At 43.3% G+C, this 24,235-nt stretch overlaps 1 protein-coding gene across 1 annotated transcript in view; it reads left to right on the forward strand.

The window, feature by feature from the left end:
- Positions 1 to 24,235, forward strand: part of EXT1 (exostosin glycosyltransferase 1) — a 182,046-nt gene that overhangs the window by 144,060 nt on the left and 13,751 nt on the right. Inside the window, 3 exon segments of the mRNA XM_050890729.1 lie at positions 12,718 to 12,811; positions 15,499 to 15,606; positions 19,296 to 19,415. Coding sequence (XP_050746686.1) covers positions 12,718 to 12,811; positions 15,499 to 15,606; positions 19,296 to 19,415 — 322 coding nt within the window.

Raw genomic sequence — 24,235 nt, forward strand, 5'->3', positions numbered from 1 at the left:
AAAGTCTTGTTTCAGATGCCAAGCATTAGAGGATTTTGGTTTACTGCATTTTATAGTCTTTTAAACAGTATGTAAAAGATGTCTGCGCTGCATGAGGGTGCTCCAAAAAACCTGCTCCAGGTCTGCACCTTTTTAGCCTCCAGTGTCGGCAGAAATTGCTGACGCATCTGACACGTGATTTGAGGCGCTGCTGTAGGAAAATGTCTGTATCACAGCCCATCTGGAGTCTGAGAGAGGGAGCTGGGGGAGAACAGCTGCTCGGAAGTTTGCAGAGAGAGCTCGTGGTCTCATTTATACCCCTTGGGGACACGGCACACAAACCCGAGACTCAGCTGGGAACTGTGCAGCCTGTTCTGCCAGCGCAGGGTGCTGCAGTTATGGTTTATAAGATACAGGAAGCTGAAGTTACCCCGGTACAGAAGTCTCCTTTACGGATGTCTTTGTACCTGCTCTGTGCTTATCACTGGAAGGTTCAAAAACAATGTTAAATATTTTAAAACTGATATCAAAATTAACACACCTGTATAAAAAGGCAGTCCAGTTGCATGTTGCACTGCATCATCGCATGGCCTCTCTTACAGTCAACATTATTCCCCCGCATCTGTTGGCTGTTAGCGCTTGGCAAAAGAGCTGTTGTTCCTCCGACTAATCTGATCACTTCTGGAATCCCCTTGTAAACCCTTTTGTCTGGACGGTCATGTTTTCCTTGGCAATCTGCAAAGCACACCATATCACAGGTCTCTCTCTGATCTGAGCACTTACATGCCGATGCCTTTCCCTTTCCATTTGTCCTTGTGCCTGAATTGCTGGAGGAGGTATAAAAAGGCAGTGGAGGGCAGGGAGCAGATAGAGAGCAAAGGGCTTTTTTGCCAGGCAGTGCCAGGCTGGCCCTGCGCACTTCCCAGTGGGGCTGGAGAAGATGCCTGGCTGTATCCCACCAGGGCTGGGGCTGGTGGAGCTGCTCCCAGGTGTAAGTGTGGTGTAGATGTTCTCCAGCTACTGACAGCAGAGCAGAATTGCAAATACACTTGGGAGTTCCCTACCCTGCAGCCCCACAGTTCATTCGAGGTGTTTCAGCATCTGACAGATCACAGGAGAAGGTGCCACCACACGCCCAACCTGACCTGTGCTTCTCATTAGGGTTCTGGCTACGAAACCTGCAAGCTTGAGATTTCCTTGCTGAGGTATAAAATTTCTCATGGTTAAAGCTTTGTTTGGAGTGGAGACTCCTCCCTCCAAAAGAAAGAGTCCTTTCAAGCCTGCGCAACCTTATAAATAATTCTGAGACAACTGAATTTGTTGGTTTCTTTAAAGAAACATAATTATTTTAAAATGACAAACTAGTCCCTTTGTTGATAAATGTTTTATATCCTTGCTGCTATGCCTGAATAGTTTGTGTAAATAATGTATTAGCTCGCAAACAGGCATAGCACGTTCAGGCAGACACTGCCCAGTGGGACAGGAATGCTGAAAAAGCAAAACAGATGATTCTGTGTGGTGCTGGGTGCCGGGAGCGGGAGTGGGTGTCAAAAGGGACCGAGAAACACCGTCTGCATCTCTTAGGATTGGTCCTGACATGGCTCAGATGCCTGACACTGCGATGATGCATTAGGGCTACAAACTTGAGCAGTCAGGCATTCACCATCAGCAGGTATGTGGTTTCCCTGTGACTCTTAGGAGCAAAATGAAAAGCAGCGCTGAGAATTGCGATATGGTCTGGTTTAGATAGTGTTTGGCACTTAAATTTGCAGACTGGTTTTCAAAAGACTCACTCTGCATGCTCGAGAAGAGCGCTCTTTCAAAACGAGGTTTTCAATTTGCTTTGGTTGGTTATTCCTCTAACTTTGTTCTCAAAATGGGCCTTGATTTTTGAAAAAGTAATTTTGCAAAAATCATGTGTGAAGTTCTTTGTGTGTCAGGGCAGGGTCAGGCAAGAGAAGGATATGCACATGCATCAGTGGTTTCCAGATCAAAGTCTTTTGTAAATAGTGTGGAAGTGTGTACATGTAAGTATGCATGGATGCAAACGTGCTTGTGGGTTTTTTTAGACAGCAATTTTGCGTGCTCAGGCTGGGACCTGAAAGTCCCATGTGTCACAACGGGCAATTGTAGAACCATAGAAGGATTTGGTTTGGAAGGGACCTTCAAAGATCATCTAGTCCAACCCCTCTGCTGTGGGCAGGGACATCTTTCAATAGATCAGGTTGCTCAGAGCCCCGTCCAACCTGACCTTGAATATTTCCAGGGATGGGGCATCCACAGCTTCTCTGGGCAACCTCTTCCAGTGTCTCACCACCCTCAACGTAAAAAATTTCTTCCTTATATCCAATCTAAACCTACCCTCTTTTAGTTTGAAACCATTACCTCTTGTCTTGTTGAAAGTGCGTAAGACTCTCTCCAGCCCTACTGAATGGAATATAGTCACCCTGATCTGGTGTAACATCAACTGAAGACCACTGGAGTTGCCTAAGCAACCCTATAAAAGGTAAAAACCACCTAACAAAAGCCAGCTATTCTAAACTTACACTTAATGGCGTGTGGCTCGCATTTTCCTCTGGCTCAGGAGGAGAGGAGAGTCCGGCTCCGAAGGGGACTTAGTAATGCAGAGATGCAGAGGAGCCATGCTCTTGTTCTAGCTGCCTTTTTTGCTGAGAAGAGCAAATAATAGAAAACTTTGATTTTACTGTAGTCAGCAGAAGTGAGCGAGCGTAGAGAAGGAGCAGATCTGCAGAGTGACAGATCCCATTTTACCTGGCCACTCTGTGAAGCACAGTCCTAGTTCTCAAACTGCACACGGGGTGGCCTGATTTAGCTTTATGTTAACAAAACTGAGGACAGGAATGGGAGGCATCACTGAAAAACAATTATCAGTGCATTTTTATATTTCATCGTGCTATCTCCTCTTTTCTCTCTCTTAGAAAATGAGAATTATTTTAGTACTCACTGTTGACTGCAATAGGGAAAAAATTTGTGGAGTTTCCTGCCCTTCCACACTCCTGCACTGCTTTATTGCCGAAGTTAGTCCTCGTTAAGTCCAGAACATCAGCATCTGCTGTCAGTCAGTGGAAACCCGCCCTGGGCTGTAACAGTGCTGGGATTTCACCCTCAAGTTCAGTGCTACAAAATCAAAATACATGGAATTAGGGTTCCCCACCCGCCCCTTTGTATCCTACCCCTATTTTTGAGGTAGCTTTGTCCCATTTATAGAAAGGAGAAAGAAAATACTTTGAGATCCTGAGATGAAGGCAAATATGAGAACTAATAAACAACCAAAATATTGAAGTATCTAGATATGCTGTGGTGTTACCACTCCTGGGGACTAAGCTGCAGCTGACTTCTTACGAGTAAAAATAAATCACTTCTCTGTTTCATTCAAAGTTGTTCCATGGATTTGCTGAACTAATTTTTCCTCCAGGCATGATCACATTTTGGGTCAGCATGCCTAGACAACATGGGGATCTGCCAGCAGTTCCTGTGTAAAGTCCCTCTTTTTTTTTTGGAAACAAATCCAGTCATTCATAGAAATGAACTCCTGCATAATTAGAGCCAGTATTGCACATCATCTTTGCTTTCCATTTTTAGATGTTGCGTCTGGAGGACTATAACTTTTAAAGATGCCAACAAGCCACTTAGGAGCTCGATAGCCGTAATGGGAAAATCTGTGGAGCTGAATAGAAAATGATAAGCTTCATAAGGACTATTCTAAATCGTTTGGTAAAGAGCTCAGCCAGACATTGAAAGCAAGAATAGAAACGATAACCCCTTCTCATTCAATCTTCAGGGGTTTGTACTTTTTCTACTATCCTGCTGAAGTCCCAGTGCTACAGGCAGCTTAATGGAGAGGACGGTGTTCTTTATGCCAGAGTCCTCTGGACTCTGCTGGGTCCAGTTATTGGACTGTGGCATAAACAGGTGCAGAGCACTGATTTTATTCATATTTTACCATCCAGGGCTTGTAATCGACCATTTCTCTTTCTAGGTTAGTTAAAACATTCAGTAGCCCCAGATACTGAAGCATGGAACTCTAGAAAACTGATCCTCTTCAGCATTTTTTAACCTCAAGTTTTCAATAAAGAGCTATTTTAAAATAATTTTAAAAGATTTGGAGGCCTTTTTTTTTTGACAGGCAGGAGGGAATCATCGGCTTCAGAGCCAGCAGGCGTTGACAGGTGAGAGATCTCACAATTAGTCTTTTATTTCTCCGCACTCTGAGGCTTTCAGGTATGTCCTGTAATCTCAAAATTAGAGTGGATGGCAGATGAGCTAAAATTTGTTTCTTTGTTCAGAAAATGCAGTATGGATTTTTCTTTGTTTGGGTCTTTAATCCAAACTGATGCTTTAATAACTGAAATTCCAGTAGTGGGCTTTTTTTTTTAAAGTTAGAGAATAAATCAATAAGAAAACCAGCTTTGCAGTGGGAGATTACCCCAAAGATGTTCACAGCTGGAGTGTCACAGCATGTGAGGTCGGTTAATGGGACCAGATGGGGCTATTTAGGACAAGTGTTTGACACTGCTTAGCTGCTAGCAGGAAGCTAAAGTTCGAAGAAAGTCACTCTGTGAAGGACAGAATATAATATCACCAATTTTAAAAATTAGAATCATAGAATCACAGAATGGTTTGGGTTGGGAGGGACCTTTAAAGATCTAGTCCAACCACCCTACCATGGGCAGGGACATCTTCCACTAAATCAGGTTACTCAGAGCCCCATTCTACCTGGCCTTGAACACTTCCAATGATGGGGCATCCACAGCTGCTCTGGGCAACTTCTTCCAGTGTCTCACCACCCTCATTGTAAAAGAATTCTTCATTAAGTCCAATCTAAATCTACCCTCTTTTAGTTTAGAAGCATTACCTTTGTCCTGTCCCTACAGGCCCTGGTAAAAAGTCTTTTTCCATCTTTCTTATAAGCTCATTTTATATATTGAAAGGCCGCAATAAGGTCTCCCCAGAGCCTTCTCTTCTCCAGGCTGAACAACCCCAACTGTCTCAGCCTTTCTTCATAGAAGTGTTCCAGCTCTCTGACCATTCTTGTGGCCCACCTCTGGAGCTGCTCCACCAGGTCCATGTCCTTCTTATGTTGGAGGCCCCGGAGCTGGACGCAGTACGCCAGGTGGGGTCTCACCAGAGTGAAGGAGAGGGGCAGAATCACCTCTCTCCACCTGCTGGCCATGCTTCTTTTGATGCAGCCCAGGATCTTAGTTCTCTGTTGAAACACCAAAGCACACTGTCAGGAGTTAGATATTACTTTCAACTTACTCCTGCATTTTTCTATGCAGAGTACTGGGGAACAAGGCTGAGTAGATGAAGCTCAAGTTCAGGCTGTGTGGCGGTTTCCCCATCAGTGAAATGGAGATGCTGCTTTGTTGTCCTGCTGGCAGGCTGAGGTTCTTTATATTAAAATATTCAAAAAGGAGTTTGTCATCTCCAGAAAATGGCAAGGTAGAGGTACCATAATGATTCAAAGTGTTGGCGTAATTTATTGTTAGAAGAATCCTGTTAGAAAGAGCCTGCCTGAACCGTTGGATCATCTGAACAGGTTGCTCTTATCTTTACCTTCTTAAGGGTCCAGCAGCTTGATGGGCAATAAGTGCCAGACGGGCACATTTCAAGCAAAGAGGATTCATATACGTTTATGTCACTTCAGAGCAGGTGGCAGGGGAGGTGGGTCCACATAAAGCGTTACCCTGTGGCTGTGTGCGTGTGTTCCTGTGCGTGCATCCGCACGTGTGAGCATCAGCATCTTTAATGCTTTCCCACCGACCTAGAAGGTATTGAATTCACAATATGTGGTGCTGCATTTACATTCCTCGGAAGATACAAGTGAGCGGTGCATTTGCTTCCTCATGGGCTTTTCTTATTCAGGCGTGTTGTGAGTTTTCTTGCTGCCAGCACAGCGAGGTGCTGCTGTGAAACAGGCACTCTAAGAGGACTTCAAAGTCTAGGAGCCAGCGTTTGGTTTTAGAAGCAGCACTACACCATGCTATTAGCAGATTGCTGGTAACTGAGGCATAACGCTGCCTAGAGAGGCACCTCGACAAGGTTTGCCTCTGACACGCTACTTGTGAACCCTCTCTGGCACACTTGTTAAATAAGCAGTTATCTTTAAACATTAAATGATGTTGGTGAGACCACATTTGCTACTGTGTAAGACTAATTGTTCTAGGTGGTGTAACTGCCACACTGGGAGCCAGTTGGATAGTATTTGGCAGTCTAGCTGTTGTGCGTGCTTTGCATGCACCATATAGATTTACAGGGCGTTCTGTGTAAATATATAGACAAAAATCGTTAGAGTATTTTTATGTGTTAGAATGTACATTGACTTTAATGGCTTGTGTATCCAAATGTTTCTGTGCATAATATCGAAGTGAACTGAATCCAACCATGATGTCACTGAAGACTTTAAAGATGATTTACATTTCAATGGTTACTGTCCATCTTAACTGTAACAAAGTTCCTTTAGCAGTACACTAAAGTGAAAACTCTACTTCCCTGTTTTTCTTTGTTAATCCAACCTTCCGAACTAAAAGATGATGCTGACATGGAAAAGAGAAAACAGTTATACCTTGACGTTAGTTGCTGAATGTTTGCAGAGTTTCATTTCCATTGCCAGGCCTAGAAAAATCGTGCAGGATTTTCATTAATTTAGCAGCATTTTCAGATTGGGCTCATGCTCATACCCGTACTTGGCCGTTACCTGTGTGCCGACATCATTGTTCACACACCCTGCTGCTGTACTTACACCGTAGCATCCCTTGGAGTCCTGCAGCCAGGGCAGCATGGCGGCGGCGGCGGCTGCGGTAATGAACCAGGCTGAAAGAAATACTCCAATGGCTGCCTTTCAGCACTTGGCAAGAAAATCCTTTTTATGTTAGTTTCAAGGTCGTCAGATATCATTATAGCCAAGTATTAAAAATTTCAAAGAAAGGAGGCAGTGTGTTTGATTTATAGAATAATTATCTAGCTTTAGCTCTAACTTGGCTTTGGCAATGGTTTTGCAAGCACTTGAAAATTAAATCCATTTTTTATGGCACTACAAGGTATTATCTCACAGCAAATGATAATTAAACACCTGTGAAATCAATTAGCCCTTTAAGCAGGGGAAAAAAAAAGTTTTCCAATTATGTTTTTGCACCTCCAAACTCTCTAATTCCAGAACCAGCGCTTGCAGAGAGGGAGATGAACTGCCAGCCAGTAGCCTGTTAACCGGCATTAAGATCACACCAAAGCATTGCACAGCCGTAAATCCGAAAGCAAGCAGTTCGTGGCAACAGCACCCTTCCAAGTAGGATGCGTTAGCCTTTCGAGCTCAGTCTTGGGCAGCTATCTATCTGACGCACAGCTGAGCTGTCAGCTTTTCTACAAAGACAGCTACTCACTTGATGTTTTCAATGCCAAGTTTTACTTGACAGTTTATTTAAAAGCCAACATACCTTAATGGAAACCAAGTAACGAGACACTCCATGTGACAGAGTGGGTTTCTTTTCAGGCTCTCCAGCCAGTAGTTCAGAGCCATCTGCATTAAGCATTCACACATGGAAAACTGGCCGATGGATTAATAGCTGAAACTGAATATACTGAAAAACTGGGAAACAGTCCGCCATTTATTAGTTTAATATCTGTCTTTGTTGTAGCACCTGAACTGATGCAGAGACTTTTGGAAGATGCAGCGTGCATTCATGGGCTTGCAGATTCAGGGAGGGAGCCCTGGACATAGTTGGTTAAGTGCCATCGCAATTTTTGGCTTGGGAAGGAAAAAAACAGCTCTAGTCCCATTTGACATCTATGGCAGTATGTGCTGATACTCCCTGCCAAAGATGAGCTCCAGCATCTTCCAAAAGATGGATTATGTGTGGCACTGTTAAAATATGTACTGCTGGGTTAAACCCATTGTATCTGATTTGGGTTCTGCTCCTGTATTTCCATCTGAATTTTGATAGCCGTAACATGCGGCTCGTTTTCAGTGAGTGCTGTATCACCAGAGAGGAGGGAGGCAGGTGAGGACGCTAGGGTTAGCGTTCCCAAGGTGTGTCTAGCTGCTGGAGAAGCCACCAGTCATCTGTATCTCAGGTTTTCCATCTATGAAATGAGAATGGCGATGGTGTCCCATATCAGTGTTCAGAGGATTAGATAAGAAAATATGTACACCACTTTGTGATTCCTATGTGACAGGTGACATAGCTGGATAAAGTATGATAATCATTACATCTGGGTAGCTGGACATACCTGCTGGTCTAAACAGCCAATGTCTTTTTAGACCTCTCTTCAATCAATCGTGATGACAATGTGGCTTTGGAAAAAAATAGTTTATATTAAAATTGGTAGTGAAAATGTTTCCCAGGCTAGTTTATAATCTCTTAAGTGTAGTGACATGGGGAAATGCTTAAGCTGTAAGAAGGAATGTATGGTATGGCTGATTAGTCACTGCAGAGCCTCTGCAGCCTGCCTGGGCTCCTTGGGATAATGGTGAACCAGGAATCCCAAGCAGCCCTCTAATCCACATGCTGATTGACAAGGTCGGCACATCAGAAGAAAAAAAAGGAGGGGGAGGATGGGGAAAGACAGAAGCAATGTGTTGGATCAAGAAGTTAAAAAGGTAAGAACATTTGGTTGAGCAGTGTTTCTGCTTTGGATAATTGCCCACACAGCATTGCAGTGTTTATACCTGTGTGATAGATGGGGCTGAACATGTTTTCTCAGCTATGGGTGGTAGCAGGGAGGGGATATTTCAATTAAAGTGTGAATAAATTAGAATTGATTACAAATACAGCTATTTTTTTATGCTGCCTAAAAAGGTGTTAGCTGTGAACAAGGTGCACTTAATCATTACAGAAGGAAGCCTGAAAGTTAATAAAACACACTGCTGATCCTTACAGAGGGATGCCAGCTTTGGGTTAAATCTGTAGCTATTTTAGTTTGAAAGCCCCAACTGTCATTTTAAAGGCGTATGCATTTTGGAGTTTAACATGTTTGAATGATGCAGCTGAGGCCCAGGCCAAGCCGACCCTAAAATTGGCAGTAAAATGTTACCTCTGTGCAAGCGTGCAGAATGAAGGAATACAGGAATATGAGCAATAAGCATGTGCCCCCTCTCCCTGGCAGTCTTCTAGCATGGAAACCAGGAGCTTTCTGGAAATAAATACCCTCCGAGCAAAGCAGAGGACTCCTCTCAAAGCTTTCCTACAGTAAATGCTCGGGAAGATTAACTGCCATCAGGAACGGAAAGGAAAGCGCCAGGAGTGCGACACTGAAGCAGCACATGTAAGGAAGAAGTGCCTGGCCAGCCGCCCGCGCGGTGCCCCGTGATGCCTGTCTTCACTCCAGTTCCTCAGCTGCAAGTGGAGCCTGAAAAACCTCTGTAGCCGGGTAAAACCAGAGCATCTGGATAGGCAGGTTATGCAGAGCTGTCCCCACAAGCTGGCAGCTCTGGCTTTGCAGAAACCACAGCGATGCAAGCTGGAAGACCATAACAAATCTCCCTGCCATCTTCAGACATTACTGGCTCATGGAAATAAGTAGTTCTGAAAACAGATATAACCCCATTGCCAGGGGAAAAGAAGAAGAGGAGGCTCTGGAAGAACCTCTTCTAAACACTTGACTATTTTCTCTGTAACTTAAGGCTCCTCCACCAGTTGTGAGCAGGGTTATAATACTTCATTGCCTCCCTGAGGTCTTGTTGAGATTAGTCAGTGAAGATGGTGGGGAAATCAAGCCTGTCGTTGATGTGATACTGGTATTTGCAATAGATGCCAGATCGGTACTTAGTGTACAAGTGTCCTGCTGTAGCTGAGAGGGTGTTCCTGGATGTCTGTGCCAGCTCTGATTTCTCTCCTGGACAAGTGAAGGAGAAATTTCAAGTCCAGCAAAGATTTAACTCAGATACCTACCTTTAATCATAGAGATTATCTCACTGACTTCACTGAAAGCATTTCAAGTCAGAGTTAACGGAAGTTCAGGTGAGATGTGTATGCTTCCTATGTGGAAAAAAATGCCAGTCGTACATAAGCGGTTTTCCCTCCCCAACAAAACACCATCAAAGCTCAAACCTCCTGCTGCGTGTGTGGTTCCTACGGGGCTGAATGGGAAGGAGTCTGAAACTGAGGGTTGCCCTGACACCTTCTGTCCCCGCCATGGCCTGTGGGCTGGAGCTTCATTCACCAGGTGATGTTTTTGTGGCCAAGGTCTCCTCCGAATGCTGCCTGGCAGTCTGAGAAAAACATGAAGTGGTCTCTGCTGCAAACTCAACTCTGAAGTGCTACTTGGTACATGTAAACGATTTCCTCCGCAAGCAATGCTTTGAATTACAAAGGTATGCTTGCAGCTTGACAGAGATGTTTATGTCTTTGTGGCTGGCTCCATGTTGTGTGAAAGGCGTTTCTGAATTCGTATTTAAACATACTGGGCTATCTTCTGTCTTTCAGCTAAGGCAGGGTGCCCCAGTTGCTTTGCGTGCTACCCACAAACTAGTAGGAGTAAAATTAGCACCTTGTGTTTAAGGATTTCAAATGGATGCTTGATCCTGGAGTGGTCGCTGAGGGGGATTAAACTGGAAATCAGTCCCTTAGCACTGCACTCGAAGATCATGTCGAGTCACCTTAAAACATTTAGGTTGAAATTGCAGAGAAATTTGTTCATGAGAAGAATCTCTGGTGCAATTCATTCACTGCAGCGGCTCTCGATTGATATTGCTTTACTCTGGGTCTGCTCCTTTTGTATTTGCGGGTTCTCCCTGAAGCGAGTGAAAATGTTGTGCCCATACATCAAGGTTAGGATCAGGCTCTCTGTGTACATATGATGTAGATAAATTGCTTGATGACCATGAACTGTGCTATTCCAGAGCTCAGCAATAAATCACACGTTAGGCTTTAAAACACACAAATGGGAGCAAGACGCTAACTGGTTTCCAGGTGGGAAATGGTCAACAAAATCCTTTTCTTTTTTTTTCCTTTGTAAATCTATCCTAATATGAGCAAATTAGATGTGAAAGAAAAGGTGCCCAATATAAGACATTGCTGGCATATGGAGGACTCACTTGTGCTGGCCTTGTTCTCGGCTTTTCTTTGTGTTCTGGTTCTGCCATCGACATTTTGTGGATATTGTTGCATTCCAGGGTATTAACAGGATTTTACATTTTTAGCTAGCTAATGATGGGGGACTTCTGACTGGTGTATTCTAGCCCTACGGGGTATTCTATTTTTGGTATTTATTAACATTTTCTGTCATACAATATACAGTGAAGGCAATGAGCTTCAGACCTCTCGATATGTAAAAAAGGAATGCTTTAAAATGGCAACTTTTTTTTATTATTTTGGTGTTCCGGTTTCCTAATATTTTCCCCTATGTGCTGTCTCACTGCTGGCTGGTGAGCTGGGACATGGCTGCCAATCAATATCCCACACAGAGAAAAAGAAATTGCTGCCACTCAGATGGAATATATATATATATGTATTTTAACCTAAGCTGAGATATGTTTTTAAAAAAAAATGTACTTTGAAGTCTGTTTTGTAGTTTTAATTAATGCAACGAGGGTTTTTATTTTACTCTCAGTGCAGATAATCTTAATCCATTCACAGTGACCTTTTCTTGTGCAAATTAGCTATACACGCTTGTTTAAGCAAATGGGTCTTTGCAAGATGTCTCTTCCTAAAGACGGAGCTTATAATTGAAAATTGGCTTACTCCCATCTGTCTGGCCTGTGTGAGAATACAAACGTAGATCTGGACTTTTTTATGTACAAAATATAATCATATACATATGTATATACATACACATATACACGCATACAAAAAAAAATTGCTCTGCCTGCAGGCTACAGTTAAATTAGTTTGTTAGTGTTAGAAAATTTCAGTGCCACAAGTTACTGTCAAAATAACATCTGTCTGCAGAGTCCAGGACACTCTGGAGAGCAGAGGGTGTTTAATCTGGATCCTTTTGTCTCAGACGAGGTCGATGCCATTCACAGTTCCATGGGTTTGCCAGAAGTACAATTAGCTAGTAACAGGCTGGAAACTGTTAGGATTTGATGTGTGGTTTTGGTGAATGGTTTTGAGGTGATTGACGGAATAGGAAAAAAAACCAGGAGTGTCTATAAGCACTTAAAGTTTTGATTCAGAGGAGCAGGGGTCATTGCAGCTATGTGGTTAATTGCCAAAATTTGGCAGTTTATCCCTCTCACCACACTTGACAATAACTGCCATGTGAGTCATTGTAACCTCCCTATCCCTTTTTTAGTGCCTGCTTGATAAGGGAAGATTTCTTTGAATATTTTTTGCTTTGTACAAACCTCTTGTGCAGAAATGAACACAGTTGTGCATGACTTTGACTAAATCTGAATAGAAATCAGGATCACAGAAGTGCCGCAACAGTGCTTTGGGTATCAAAATATTTAATATAAGTTTGTTGTTAGAACTCATGCACACCTATTTATATAGAAATGGCTGATTATTGCAAAGGCAAAATTACTTCTTTCCTTCCCAGTTTTATTACCACTCTCCCCAGCTCCCTCCCATGGTGGTTGCTCCTGAGGATGAACAAAAAGGAGCTGGGGAGATGGCTGACACGCGTGCACGGAGGGAGCTAGTTAACCTGGTGGTGAGCGGTCTTGGTTGGTGATGATTTTATCCAGATGTGTCTCAACAGCTGTTTGCATTTTCACGCCCAGTTACTCTAGGACTCACTGCTAATTTAGTTTTCTCTTTTCTCCCCTGTTCTTGTTAGGTATGATTACCGTGAAATGCTGCACAATGCCACTTTCTGTCTGGTTCCCCGTGGCCGCAGGCTTGGCTCTTTCAGGTTTCTGGAAGCCCTGCAGGTAAGAGCTGCAGTTTAAAGCATCAGCTATACTGGCTGCAATTCAGCATGCAATAGCAAGGAGGTGGGGAGGAGGAAAATGTGTTTCATTTCCCTAGTGGACAGTAATCCACTTTGCGAAAGCCTCTATTCATACTTCTGGAGCAATTGGCAGCTTCTTCCCAGGAGGGGCTGAGCACTGAGCTCATCTGAAGGTTGAATTGCATTACCTCCAGGAAAAGGGTTTCCCTGGATGTGGTGAGGCTGAGAGGTTGGACCAGTTTAGAGCAGTATTTTATCAAGCTGTGAGACTTCCCGTGGGAGACACTGGACTCTACAAGTATGCCCTGGGGCAGTAAAAATAGCTTTTTGTTTTCACTTGGCCAAAACAGACCTGCTTGTGCATTGCCTGTCTTGAGATGGTGCTTGCTGAACATGCAGAAGGTGGCCTAGAGGTTGTAAAGCCCCAGATGGAAGCTTCACATGAAGGTGGATATAGACTGATCTCAGGGAGCTCACAGTGTGTCTGAGACAGCACCTGAATCCCCATCACCTTTTAAAAACATTTTGGTTAATGGTCTCCCTTTTTTGCTGTTGGCCAGCAGCAGAGGGCAATGCAAAGGGGCTCCTGAGTCACTGTGGCAGCAGGGCTTGGCAGCACAGTGATCAAGCCTGACACTGACCTACACTGACTGCAGCCGGTGTGACCTTTTTTTTGGCAAGCATCAGCTCAGCCCTGGGGTCCTGGATCTTCAGTCAGCCATACAGAGCATCTTGGGAGATGCTGCAGCTCCCCTCTAGGACTGGCTTCTGGATTTCCGTGGAGGCTGGAGCAGAGGGAAGGGGAGGCTGAGGTGCTTCTTGATGTCAGTGAGGTGGCAAATGAGGACACATTACAGGGTCTTACCTCCAGGTGTCCGTTTGTCGTTTGGGAAATGTCCCAGCATTGGCAGTAAAGCTGTTAATGAATAGCATCACATCACTTTTCTTCATCATCCACAAAATGTCCCAGCCACTATTAAAGAGTATTGTTTACTGCAATGCAGAGCAGGATTCAGGTACCTAAGTGTAGGTGTATAATGTCATTTTAGAAGCCCAGGGGTACCCTTCTGGCTTTCTGCTGCTTCTCCAGAAGGTCTCCAGTAGATCCTGTGTCATGTCTGCCAGCCTTTGATGCGTTTCTTGGATACCCTAGAGCATCCCAAATGTGCTGGACACTTCGATTTAACCACTGAACCCCACACCTGCTGTCACATTTGAGATCTAAGTTCTGGACTGTCACTTACCTCTTTGCTCCTACTCAGGAGAAGATTAATAGCCTGCAAAGTGCTGTTCCCTCTCCAGCCTCTTTGGAGGAAGAAGTGAGACTGGCTTATTTGGGATGACGAGTCACTTCAGATCCTCCTGAAGAGCACTGCTCAGATCTTCTCTCATCTGGGCCACAAGTCATGCAGCTTCTGTTAGATACATTGTCTCAGGAGCAGAAAGCAGGGAGCGTACCTCACTGTACAGAACTTGGAGGCTCCAGGTCGATGATGATAAAATGCAGGCACTGAGGATTTTCCTAGTAGGCTAGCAGCAGTATTCACCGATTATGATGAATTCCCAATTTCTGTCTGGCTCCAGGGCATGTTGAAAGACATAATCCACATTAGTGGAATGTTTTAAACATGAAAACACACTGCTAAGTGTTTTCTGGTTGGCTTTTTTCATGCACTAATGTAATTTCCTTACAGAAGATCACAGTTCTTCACACATTATAAGCACTGCTGTAATGCAGAGACTTGACCAGTCTAAGATCCTGTGTGTAATACATGTTACCAAGGAAGATACAGCATTCTGAAAGGTTCCAGCACTTAAGCTTGGCTTGATCCAAAAGAAACTGAACCAGAACTGCTCAATGCAGATCCTCTGGTAATAGATTCTTTCATCACATCAGGAGGTTTTTGGTTTGGATCTTATGTTGTGATCCAGCTGACCAGAACATAGTGGCAATCATTTGTTTATGGAAATACTGTCCTGTTTACTGAATATTCGCAAACTTGCTGTCTGTGCAGAGGAACTTGTGCAAGTCGCAAGAGATTAAATAATTTAGACAGATCATACTGGTATGAAATAGATACTAAATGTGTATGCTTTTTGTTTGTTTTGAGACAGAAAGCAATTCTTATTTTTGTAGACAGGTGATGACAGATGAGTTGTGTTTGTGCAGTTGCCTCTGTTTGGAGAGCTGATATCTAACAGGATAGGGAATTCACTCCTCCTTTGTGGAAAAAGTGCTCTGGAATTAAATATGATCTATATTTTCTGTAGGGTTGTCTTGCAACATATTATAAAAATTGAAGGAGTTAGCTCCCTGCTGAATGGTTCACAAAGCAGCGAGGGAGGCCATAATTTTTTATTAAATTCTCCGGTGTTATATCTGCAGCATTTTAACAGTTCTGTCCTCGTCTGGCAGCAGAAGCACGAGATTTCAAATGCCACTGTCCATGCAGACCCCACCTTTCAGTGAATATGAATAAGCGCAAAATGGAAAACCATAAACATTGGAGCTGCCCTCCTGTGGCCTCTAGCTTCTGGTATTCTTTGCCATGTTGCCTCTCCTGAGCTTGTGCAGAAAACAACGGTCATGGTGTCGGTGCAAACCTCAAAACTTGCCCTAATCATGGGGTACCCGCTAACGACTGCAATGTGTCTGTGTGCGTGCAGGCTGCCTGCGTCCCGGTTATGCTCAGCAACGGATGGGAGTTGCCGTTCTCGGAAGTGATTGACTGGAACCAAGCTGCCGTCATAGGCGATGAGAGATTGTTATTACAGGTAAGAAAAAGACCGCAGCCTTCAGCAGATCAGTTGATTATTGCTGCCACCATCTAAATGGACGGGGAAGATGAATCCAAAAGGTCAGGGCTGTAAAATAATTTTTATCATGAAGGGATTGTCTGTGTCGCACTGGCTAACACATTTAATATGACATCATTCATTTTTTGACCTGAAGGTCATTGCAGCCACCAGGCCACATTCTTAAATGCAGGACACTCTTTCATTTTTCCTAAAAGCATGAAATTTCTTCTGGTGTGGAGCACCTGGATGCCTCTCTGAGGCAGAGCTGTCCTGGACTGGGTGCTGTGATGAGAGAGAAAACATTTGAAGGCAGGTTCTGCTCTAGTCCTTCAGAAATAGTTTATCCTCAAGGGTCCCACCAGCGCTGTGTCTGGCTGGCAGGTACTGAAGGGACTCCTCAGGAAAGCAGGTATTTTCTCAGGCAGCAGTTACCACCTAACAGTTTTGTGGGAAGCAGAATCTGTCCCTTTTCTGATGTCAGGACCATGTAACATTGCTTTCTGAAGTAGTGTTCATGTCACTTACTGTTAATCTCCTTGAGATCATGGAACAAAAGTGGGCTGAGAAGTTAGAAATCCCTGCTACCTTCAGCATCTATTTTGGTTTGGTTTTAAATTCACTAGATTTTTTTTTTTTTTCTGTATTTCCCTAGTGGGTTTTACAGTTTAAATACATTCTGTAAAGTATGTGGAGAAGTTGATGTTAGGAGAAGTTCTTGAAAAATTGGTTTCCCCAAAGTAGCATTTAATAAAATGCCATTGCCCAGCATGAAGCTGAGATCCACAAGATCTGGAATAGCCACTGAGTAGCCACTAAGAGGGGTGTGGTTTTATGGTTGAATTTAACTCATGTCCAAAGTGGCAAGCTATTGTCATCCATGGAGAGAAGCCTTCAAAAGTACAGTTGTCTTGGCACCCCAAAAATGAAGTACCTTTGAAAATCTTGTTAGATGCCTATTTACTTGTCTGAAGAAGTAAATATTTGTGAAGAGCTGGCCTAGCAAGCCTTGCAAAGTGCTGCCGATTCTCCTTAATGTGATACAAGCTGCAAATATAAAAGGGCCATTTGATTTTTTGCTTCTGTGGACAGCCCATTTTTCTGAGCAAAATTATTTCTCTCTTTAAATAATAATAATTTGCTGATCTTCATGCTTTCCGGTAACGTGCCATTCGTTCTCTTCACAGCTGCTTCCATATTGAACAGCTACTGCACCGTTATTAACAGTGTTTTTAAAGAGCTGGCAGAGGGCCTGAATGTCTGCTCTGGGAAATGTTTTTGTTATGTTACAGTTTTTCATTTCCTGTTTGAGAGCTGCTCGGATGTTTTTATTTGCATATTCTCCTCATCTTAGCGCTGGGAGAGCTTAATCCAGCCTTTCTGCATTTATTTGTGCAGGGTGGTTTTTCCCTTCCCCCTACTTATTACTGAAATGACCTTTTATTAAGATGTCATCCCATTCTAATAATTCCCGTGTAATCCTGCCAGATTAGTATTAATACATCATTTTCCCCACCTGTCTTTCTGGACAAGTAGATTAATAACTAATAGGCAAATGCAGTTAAAATGGGAGCTCTGATTTTTCTTTTCAGCTGTTGTAACGGAGCAGGCACCAAGGCTTTTTTTTAACCTTGGCACTGTGTTTGCAGGCACTCACAAGCATGGTGTGGTCTGTAAAATCGTAGCTTCTTGCAGTAACCTTCACAGTCAGAGCAGCCTTCCCTTTCAAAAGGCGTAGTTGGGAATGAGTATTGATTTTATTTGTTGCTCACACACGTATGCACACACACACAAGATTGCACATAATGCAATGAAATGTTTAAGTTTATAGAAAAAATGCCATACCACTGTGAAGTGACTTTGATCTTGTGTTTGCTGCTGATAATGATCCCGGGTGTGATTAATACACATCTGTGTACAGCCAGGACAGGTAGTGTTCATTATTCCTCTACTTACTGGAACTTACTGGAAAAGTAATGAAAAGAAAGACTATTCACCCCAAACGATGAAATTTGATGCAGTTATTTACTGCATCATGTTACAAATAGTGACATGTACTAATACGTGTTTTAGCTTCTATCTTTCATACTGGTTTTGCAGTGAATATTTTACCTGAAGACCTATATTTTACCTAAAGGGCCTGCAGCGAAGGAACATAAAGTACCATCTTCGACAGTCTGACCATTTTCTTCTGTTGCAACTTGCTGTAGTGCTAACTCTCTCATAAGCTCAAATTCTGTATTATAGTTCGCAGTGTCTCTAAGATGAAGGTCTAAGAGATGAAGGGCTTAGAGAGTAGAGGTTGTCCCATCTGATGCTGCACCCTGTGGAGCCATGGTCGTTTTGGACGCAGTGTGCAGGCCTGGATGCAAACAATGCAGTAAAGAATTTACTGATTTTTTTTGAAATTTTTTACATATAAATTCTTAAAATGTCAGATTTTCTTCAGGAAAATGTTTCATGTGAAATCATTTGATTCGGGAGCATGTGAAAGCAAATAATGATCACTGCCACCTCTAAGAATATTTTAGGAATAAGCAAAGCGTGTTCTGGTCAGGAAAGGACGGGATGTGGTGGGGTGCAGGTAAACTTCAGAATAAGCTGGGATGTGCAAAAAGCAACACACAGCCCAGGTATATGCTTTCACAACTAACGACTTTGGTAAAAGATTTATGAGAAATGAGTGTCTGAGAACGAGGTGGCCTAATTTGAAATCACAAAAATGTCAGTGCAAAAGCACAACTCTTCATTCCTAGAAAAAATGAACACAAATCAGCAACATATCCTAGATGCCTTTCTCGTGCTGTGAGTAGCCCTTGTAATTGAAGCAAATTGCAGCTAAATTCCCTTGATAATGTCAGTTTGCATTGTCAAAGTGGTGTACTGGAGGCCTTGGTCAATGTCCTAAGTTAAAGAATGACAAGTACATACATTAGTTTCCCTCCAGTGTGGAAGGGGGACGTGGGGGTGGGGAAGGATGTGGAAGTGAAGCCCTCCCCTTCTGATCCAGCGAGCAGTTACATTTTTTAATGGCAAAGCATTGCAGCAGGACAATTTGGGGTTTATTTGTAAGGCAACTTATACCAGAATTAATGTGTTGATTTAATGGAAAGGGGAAAAAAAAAGCAATGTTTTCCCTTGTGAATAACAGGTGTTGTGGGAGACATTATACTTGCCACCACAGTAATTAGTGAAATACATCCCAAAAAGTGGAGTCTGTCTTAAGATGTTGCGATGTTTTCCTTAGGGCGCTTAGTGTTGTCATGCTGCGGTAAATGCAATTCCAGATCCCTTTAATATACTTTGAGAGTGGGGATTATTGCTGGACTCTCAAGACCTGCAGGTACTAGTTTGTTAAAATACTAGTCCGTGAAAAGCTTTGTACATGAGGGATGTATGGAGGAGCTCCTTAGTGTGCCACACCAACCAAAAACTAAAAGAAAGCAGATAAAAAAAAAATCATATATTCAGTACCAAAGGTTATAAAGGGTTGTGTCTCATTCGTTTTACATCAAGGCTTTAACTGTTGACACACGCATCTCTGTCGGACAGGAGCGCTGAAGCTGTGCAGCTTGCTAATAGAGGAGAGGGCTTGTCAGCAGCATATTAATTTGATGAGATTGCGTTGTTTTCTGAAGCTTCTGACTATATTACATCTTGTATTACAGATTCCTTCTACAATCAGGTCTATCCATCAGGATAAAATCCTAGCACTTAGACAGCAGACACAGTTCTTGTGGGAGGCTTATTTTTCTTCAGTTGAGAAGATTGTATTGACTACACTAGAGGTGAGTAAAAATTGTCTGGGACCTTGCCGAGCAGCGAGGTTTCTGTCCCTGTCCAGCTGCTCCAGTCCTCAGCCGGCGTCAGACCTTGGTTTTCATGACACACAATTGGTCACTGGGAAAAAAGCTCAGCATCTTGATAAGTTTTCTCCCCTAAGGAAATACTTTCTTCATTATCGGAATCCGCATTAGAAAACTGACACAGTGAAAAATGGGAGCTACCAAACATGTGGAAAAGTTGTCATGTATGATCTTGCCTTCACAAGGCTTTATGGCTTATGAATCACTGTCCTTGTCATTGGTAGTGAATGTGTTTCTTTAAGAAACCTTTCTGGAATTCATTTTGGAAAAATATTACTGTAGAGCTCCTCCTTGACAATTCCTTAACATTTTGATGCCTTGTGATGGGGCTATTGGTCTGGCTCAAGGAAAAGGGGGGGGCTTGTAAATCACTGTGTCTTATCTTCACACACAGGATAAGGGGAAGGCCTGATCATCCTTATAAAATATTAATAAATAATCATAATTAGACTGCTATTAAACATGGAGACAGATGATCTCAAATGTGGAGAGAATCCTTTCTGAATTCAGAGACAGAAGAGAGATGAAAGGCTTTTTAGAAGTAGGGCCCAGGCTACAATTTCAAAAGCAGGTTTCTCTTCTAATGGTTTCGCAGTTTTACACATAAATTTTTGACACACTTTTACCACTGAAAGTGGCTCACTTTGTAGGTGTAAATGCATTCGTCTTATGCTAATACTTCCGCAGTTGCATCCGTCTTTGTGCACAGTTGTAAAGCTCCACGTTTCCCGCTGTGCCTGCTTTCCCCTGAAAACTGCAAATGAGTGCTGCTGCCTGCAGTACAGGTTGCCCGTGGCTGATCTACCTCCAGCTGCTGCAAGACACTCCCTTAGGTTTTTCTGTGCCAGTGAAGAAAACCAGCCAGGGAACATTTTCAGAGCCCCTGGCATAGCTATCCTTGCAACGCTGTCCTCGCCCTCGGAAGAGCATGTCTTCATCTGCGCTGCCTGTTGGGAACTGCTCTGTATCCTCAAACTCCCCATAAGCACTGATGAGGTAGTGACAATTATCACAGCCCACGCCAGGATCAGACTCACAAAGCTGGAAGACCATGTGCCAGTGTTCGCAGTCTAATTTACCCTTACAGAAGTACTCCTACGGGCAATCAGGGCGCCTCATGTATCATCTGCCCCTTTCCTGCATGTACCCTGTTATCGTTAGGGATTGCTAAAAGGAGAGGGGTGCATGGCTCTCCTCGCTGCCCCTCTCCTGCCTGTGCTGCGATGGGTCTCAAGGGGATGTAACCTGCAGCCCCCATGGCCTCTGTGTCCATCACATCAAGCTCCAGCACTCACAGATGTGTCTTTAGCACTGCCCTGGGTCACGTTGGCCCATGTGGCCGCAGGTGCCCAGGGTACAGCAAAACCCATAATAAAGCTGAAGCAGCTGGGCAACCAGCAAGCTGGAGTTTCCGCTTGGAGGGCAGAAACAAAAGTAAAAACAAAAATCTTACTGGAAGGTTTAATTTAATGAAACCGAGTAATGTATGCCTGGTGTTGAAGTTATGTTCTGGGTTTTTTCATTTGTTTGCGAGGGTGGTTTTGGTTTGAGGGTTTTTTTGTTTATTTTTTAATCCAGGACTCTCAGAAATTTTTGAGACAGCTAAGAGGGATTCTGTTCTTATGAACAGATACTTGTTTCACATTTCAACTTGCCTAAGTAAAGTCCTGAGTTAACTTTCCTTAGGAAAGGAATAAAACAGTTGAGAGTGATTTTTGGTGTCTGAAATCTGCGAGCAGTATATCCTCTTCTTAAAATCTGATGCCTGGAAGTAAATTCCTAGCAGGATTATTTTTTTCTGGTGGATGTTATCCATCTTCTGTTGTAACACTGTTGTGTCAGAGTGCTCTGATGATGCTAGATATCATCAGAATAATCACTTGCCTGCTAACTGCAGTGCCAGTACGTGTCCATGTATGAGGATATCAGTACAGAAAAAGTCTTCACCAGCTCAGATGTCTGCAAGGACATCACAGCTCTCCTCTGCTCTTTATCCTGGACACCTCTGAAAACATTAAGTCACATTTTAAGGTCCTTGATCTTCTCACGGCATTTGGTGGCCTAAGCCAAACAGCTCATAGCCCAAAATAAGAGGTTTGAATCATTTGGCCAGCAACCCCATATTGCAGGCACAGAGGAACTACCCAGTGCCATGGACACGGTGTGGGTTAGGAAACGAAGTTCCTGAGTGTCTGCTGCAGGCTGGTGAGTGGGAATGCTGGCAGCGCAGCAGTGGACTGCTGCAAACACCATCCGGACGCATGCTCCAGTGTATCTGCACTTTTTCAGCTTGGTCTTCTTTGAAAACAAACCCAAAACATCCCTAAATCCCTGTGCAGCATGCTCAGTCCTCCACTTGGGAAGAGATGGGGAGAGGGACAGCACAAAAGTACAGACAAGAAATGTTTGATGCTTGGCCGGGGCATGTTGAGAAGCAGCAATGATTAAGGCAATATGTGAACTTTTTGAAGTGTAAGGATGAGGGAGACAAAAATATTGGACTATTAATGAATTCCAAAAAGAAAAGGGAGATCTCGCCAGAGATCCTAACCCCTTCCTTCTCTTATTAAACTTGCTGTCATGCCTCATCATTGGAGAGACCGTGTAGCTGCTGTCTGTCTCTGCAATATGTGCAACACTATACACTCTGCATTTTAATTGATTTGTCCTCCATGTTATCTTTTTTTATACTTTTCTGTTCTCTTTCTGCCAAGTTGTCTTTTCTTCTCTCTATCATGACAGACAGACAGGTTTCTTCTGTAGACCAGGAGTGTGATAAATTAATCTTCCATTTGTTAACTGTGATAAATCACCGAGGCCAGCTCCCCAGCCTGGTGCGGAACCACGCTGGTGAGATTTGTGTGCCTGACATGCACCGAAGGCTGCGTGTGCTGCATGGCACCAGGGGCCTGCTCCGTGTTAGAGCTGCGCTCGCTCCGGGTGCGCTGAGACAGCGTTGAATGCGAGCCATGTGTTTCCCCTGCAGCCTTGTTGGCTACCAGCGTGGTGGAAAACTCCACCGTCTGTGAAAACCTCCTGACCATGTAAATTCGCAGACTTTTCCTTATCTGATTGTGCCCCAGTTCTGAGAAAGCAGGAGGAAGGAGCTGTAATATTTAGGCTTTGTGGTAAACACTCGAAAATACATACTTTCTAGGTTCTGTCTTTGTTTAGTAGCATAACTTGCAGATTGAGAAACAGCAGTCATCCTCTTTTTTTTCCTCTCCCCACTACCATGCAGGAGATCTGACAACTGATACACCTAACTTTCCAAACAGAAATATTCGGATACGCTCTTGTCAGTGATGGAAATACAGTCCTAAGTCTGTTATTCTGAGACCAAAAAAAAGTTAAATTAACTTACACATGTGAGCAAATTACTGCATATTAGCTATGGTAATTGGCTGTAGGCAAAATTCAGACAAGCATGCAAACACCTAACATTTGCCCCAGTTTAGCAGTGCGTATATCGCCACCAGCAGTGGATTGTCTAGCACAATGTAACCGGTGTTTTAATGGTTTTTAGTCATGGCAATCAAAAATGCCAGGAAAACCACTGCTTGTGGCAACACTTACTCATGTTCTATATTGACCAAATGTCCCTGAACTCAGCTGCTTACAAAGATTTTAGCTTGTTTAGAGTCCAGCAGCTGCTTTTGTTCGGCTTGTGTTGGGTCTTTTTGCTTGCTTTTGGTTTTCTTATGCTGTGGGCATATACCTTTTTTAGTTCCATAGATTTTAAGGCCAGAATGAATGATGAAGGATCAGATTTAGTCCAACTTCAGAGTCATAGAGTTTCACCCAGATATGCCTATGTTAAGGCCAGAGACATTAGGTTAGGAGAACCAACGTGTTCTTGGCACTTGAGCCCTGTGCAATGCATAAACTGCCAGTTATGTGAGATCTCCTTAGGTGATTGCAGAAGATGAGCTGCAGAAGAAGGCAAGGCAATCCTGCTTAGCTGACTTAGGGGAAAATTCTTTCTTCATGTCCTGGTTTCGGCTGGGATAGAGTTAACTCTCTCCTTAGTAGCTGGTACAGTGCTGTGTTTTGGATTTAGTGTGAGAATAATGCTGATAACACACTGATGTTTTAGTCATTGCTAAGTAGCGCTTCTCTTAAGTTAAGGACTTTTCAGTTTCCTGTGCTCTGCCAGCAAGCAGGTGTGCAAGAACCCACCCCCTGGCCCTTTGCAATGTCCCATCTCCAGATCTGCCAACCTCTGAGGCTCTGAGGGAAGGCAAATCTGTAAGAACATGTGGCCCAACAGTGGATCGCAGTTAGAAAGTTGCATCTTATTTGGAGGCTGAATTTGTCCACTGACAGCTTTCCACCACTGAATCTTGTTATGCCTTTGCAGTGAGTTTGAAAAAGCTCCCATTGGTGTAAGAACCACTATGGTCCTTGCATACAGGCATCTGATGTGAAGTAACTGTAATTAGTTTTATAAATACATATTAATTGTACAGCCTTGTATCTTTTTTTGTGGTCTGTGGCATTCTAGATGATAAAGTAGATGACCTAGCAATCTGTTCTGACCTTAAAAATCTAGGAATCTATGTTTGTGGCCCTCTACAGAGACAGTAGTTGCCAAAAGATCTTTTTCTGTTTCATCCAACAAGGAACTGTTATAGAACTGAGACATGGAATCAGTGATGTATCTGAATGCTAATATGCCTTTATAATTAAGCAGAAATTAATAATTAGTGCAGCCTGATTTGCTCAAAGTCTTTGTGGTTTTG

The sequence above is a fragment of the Gymnogyps californianus genome, chromosome 2, assembly GCF_018139145.2.
Source record: "Gymnogyps californianus isolate 813 chromosome 2, ASM1813914v2, whole genome shotgun sequence".
In the NCBI taxonomy this organism is placed as follows: Eukaryota; Metazoa; Chordata; class Aves; order Accipitriformes; family Cathartidae; genus Gymnogyps; species Gymnogyps californianus.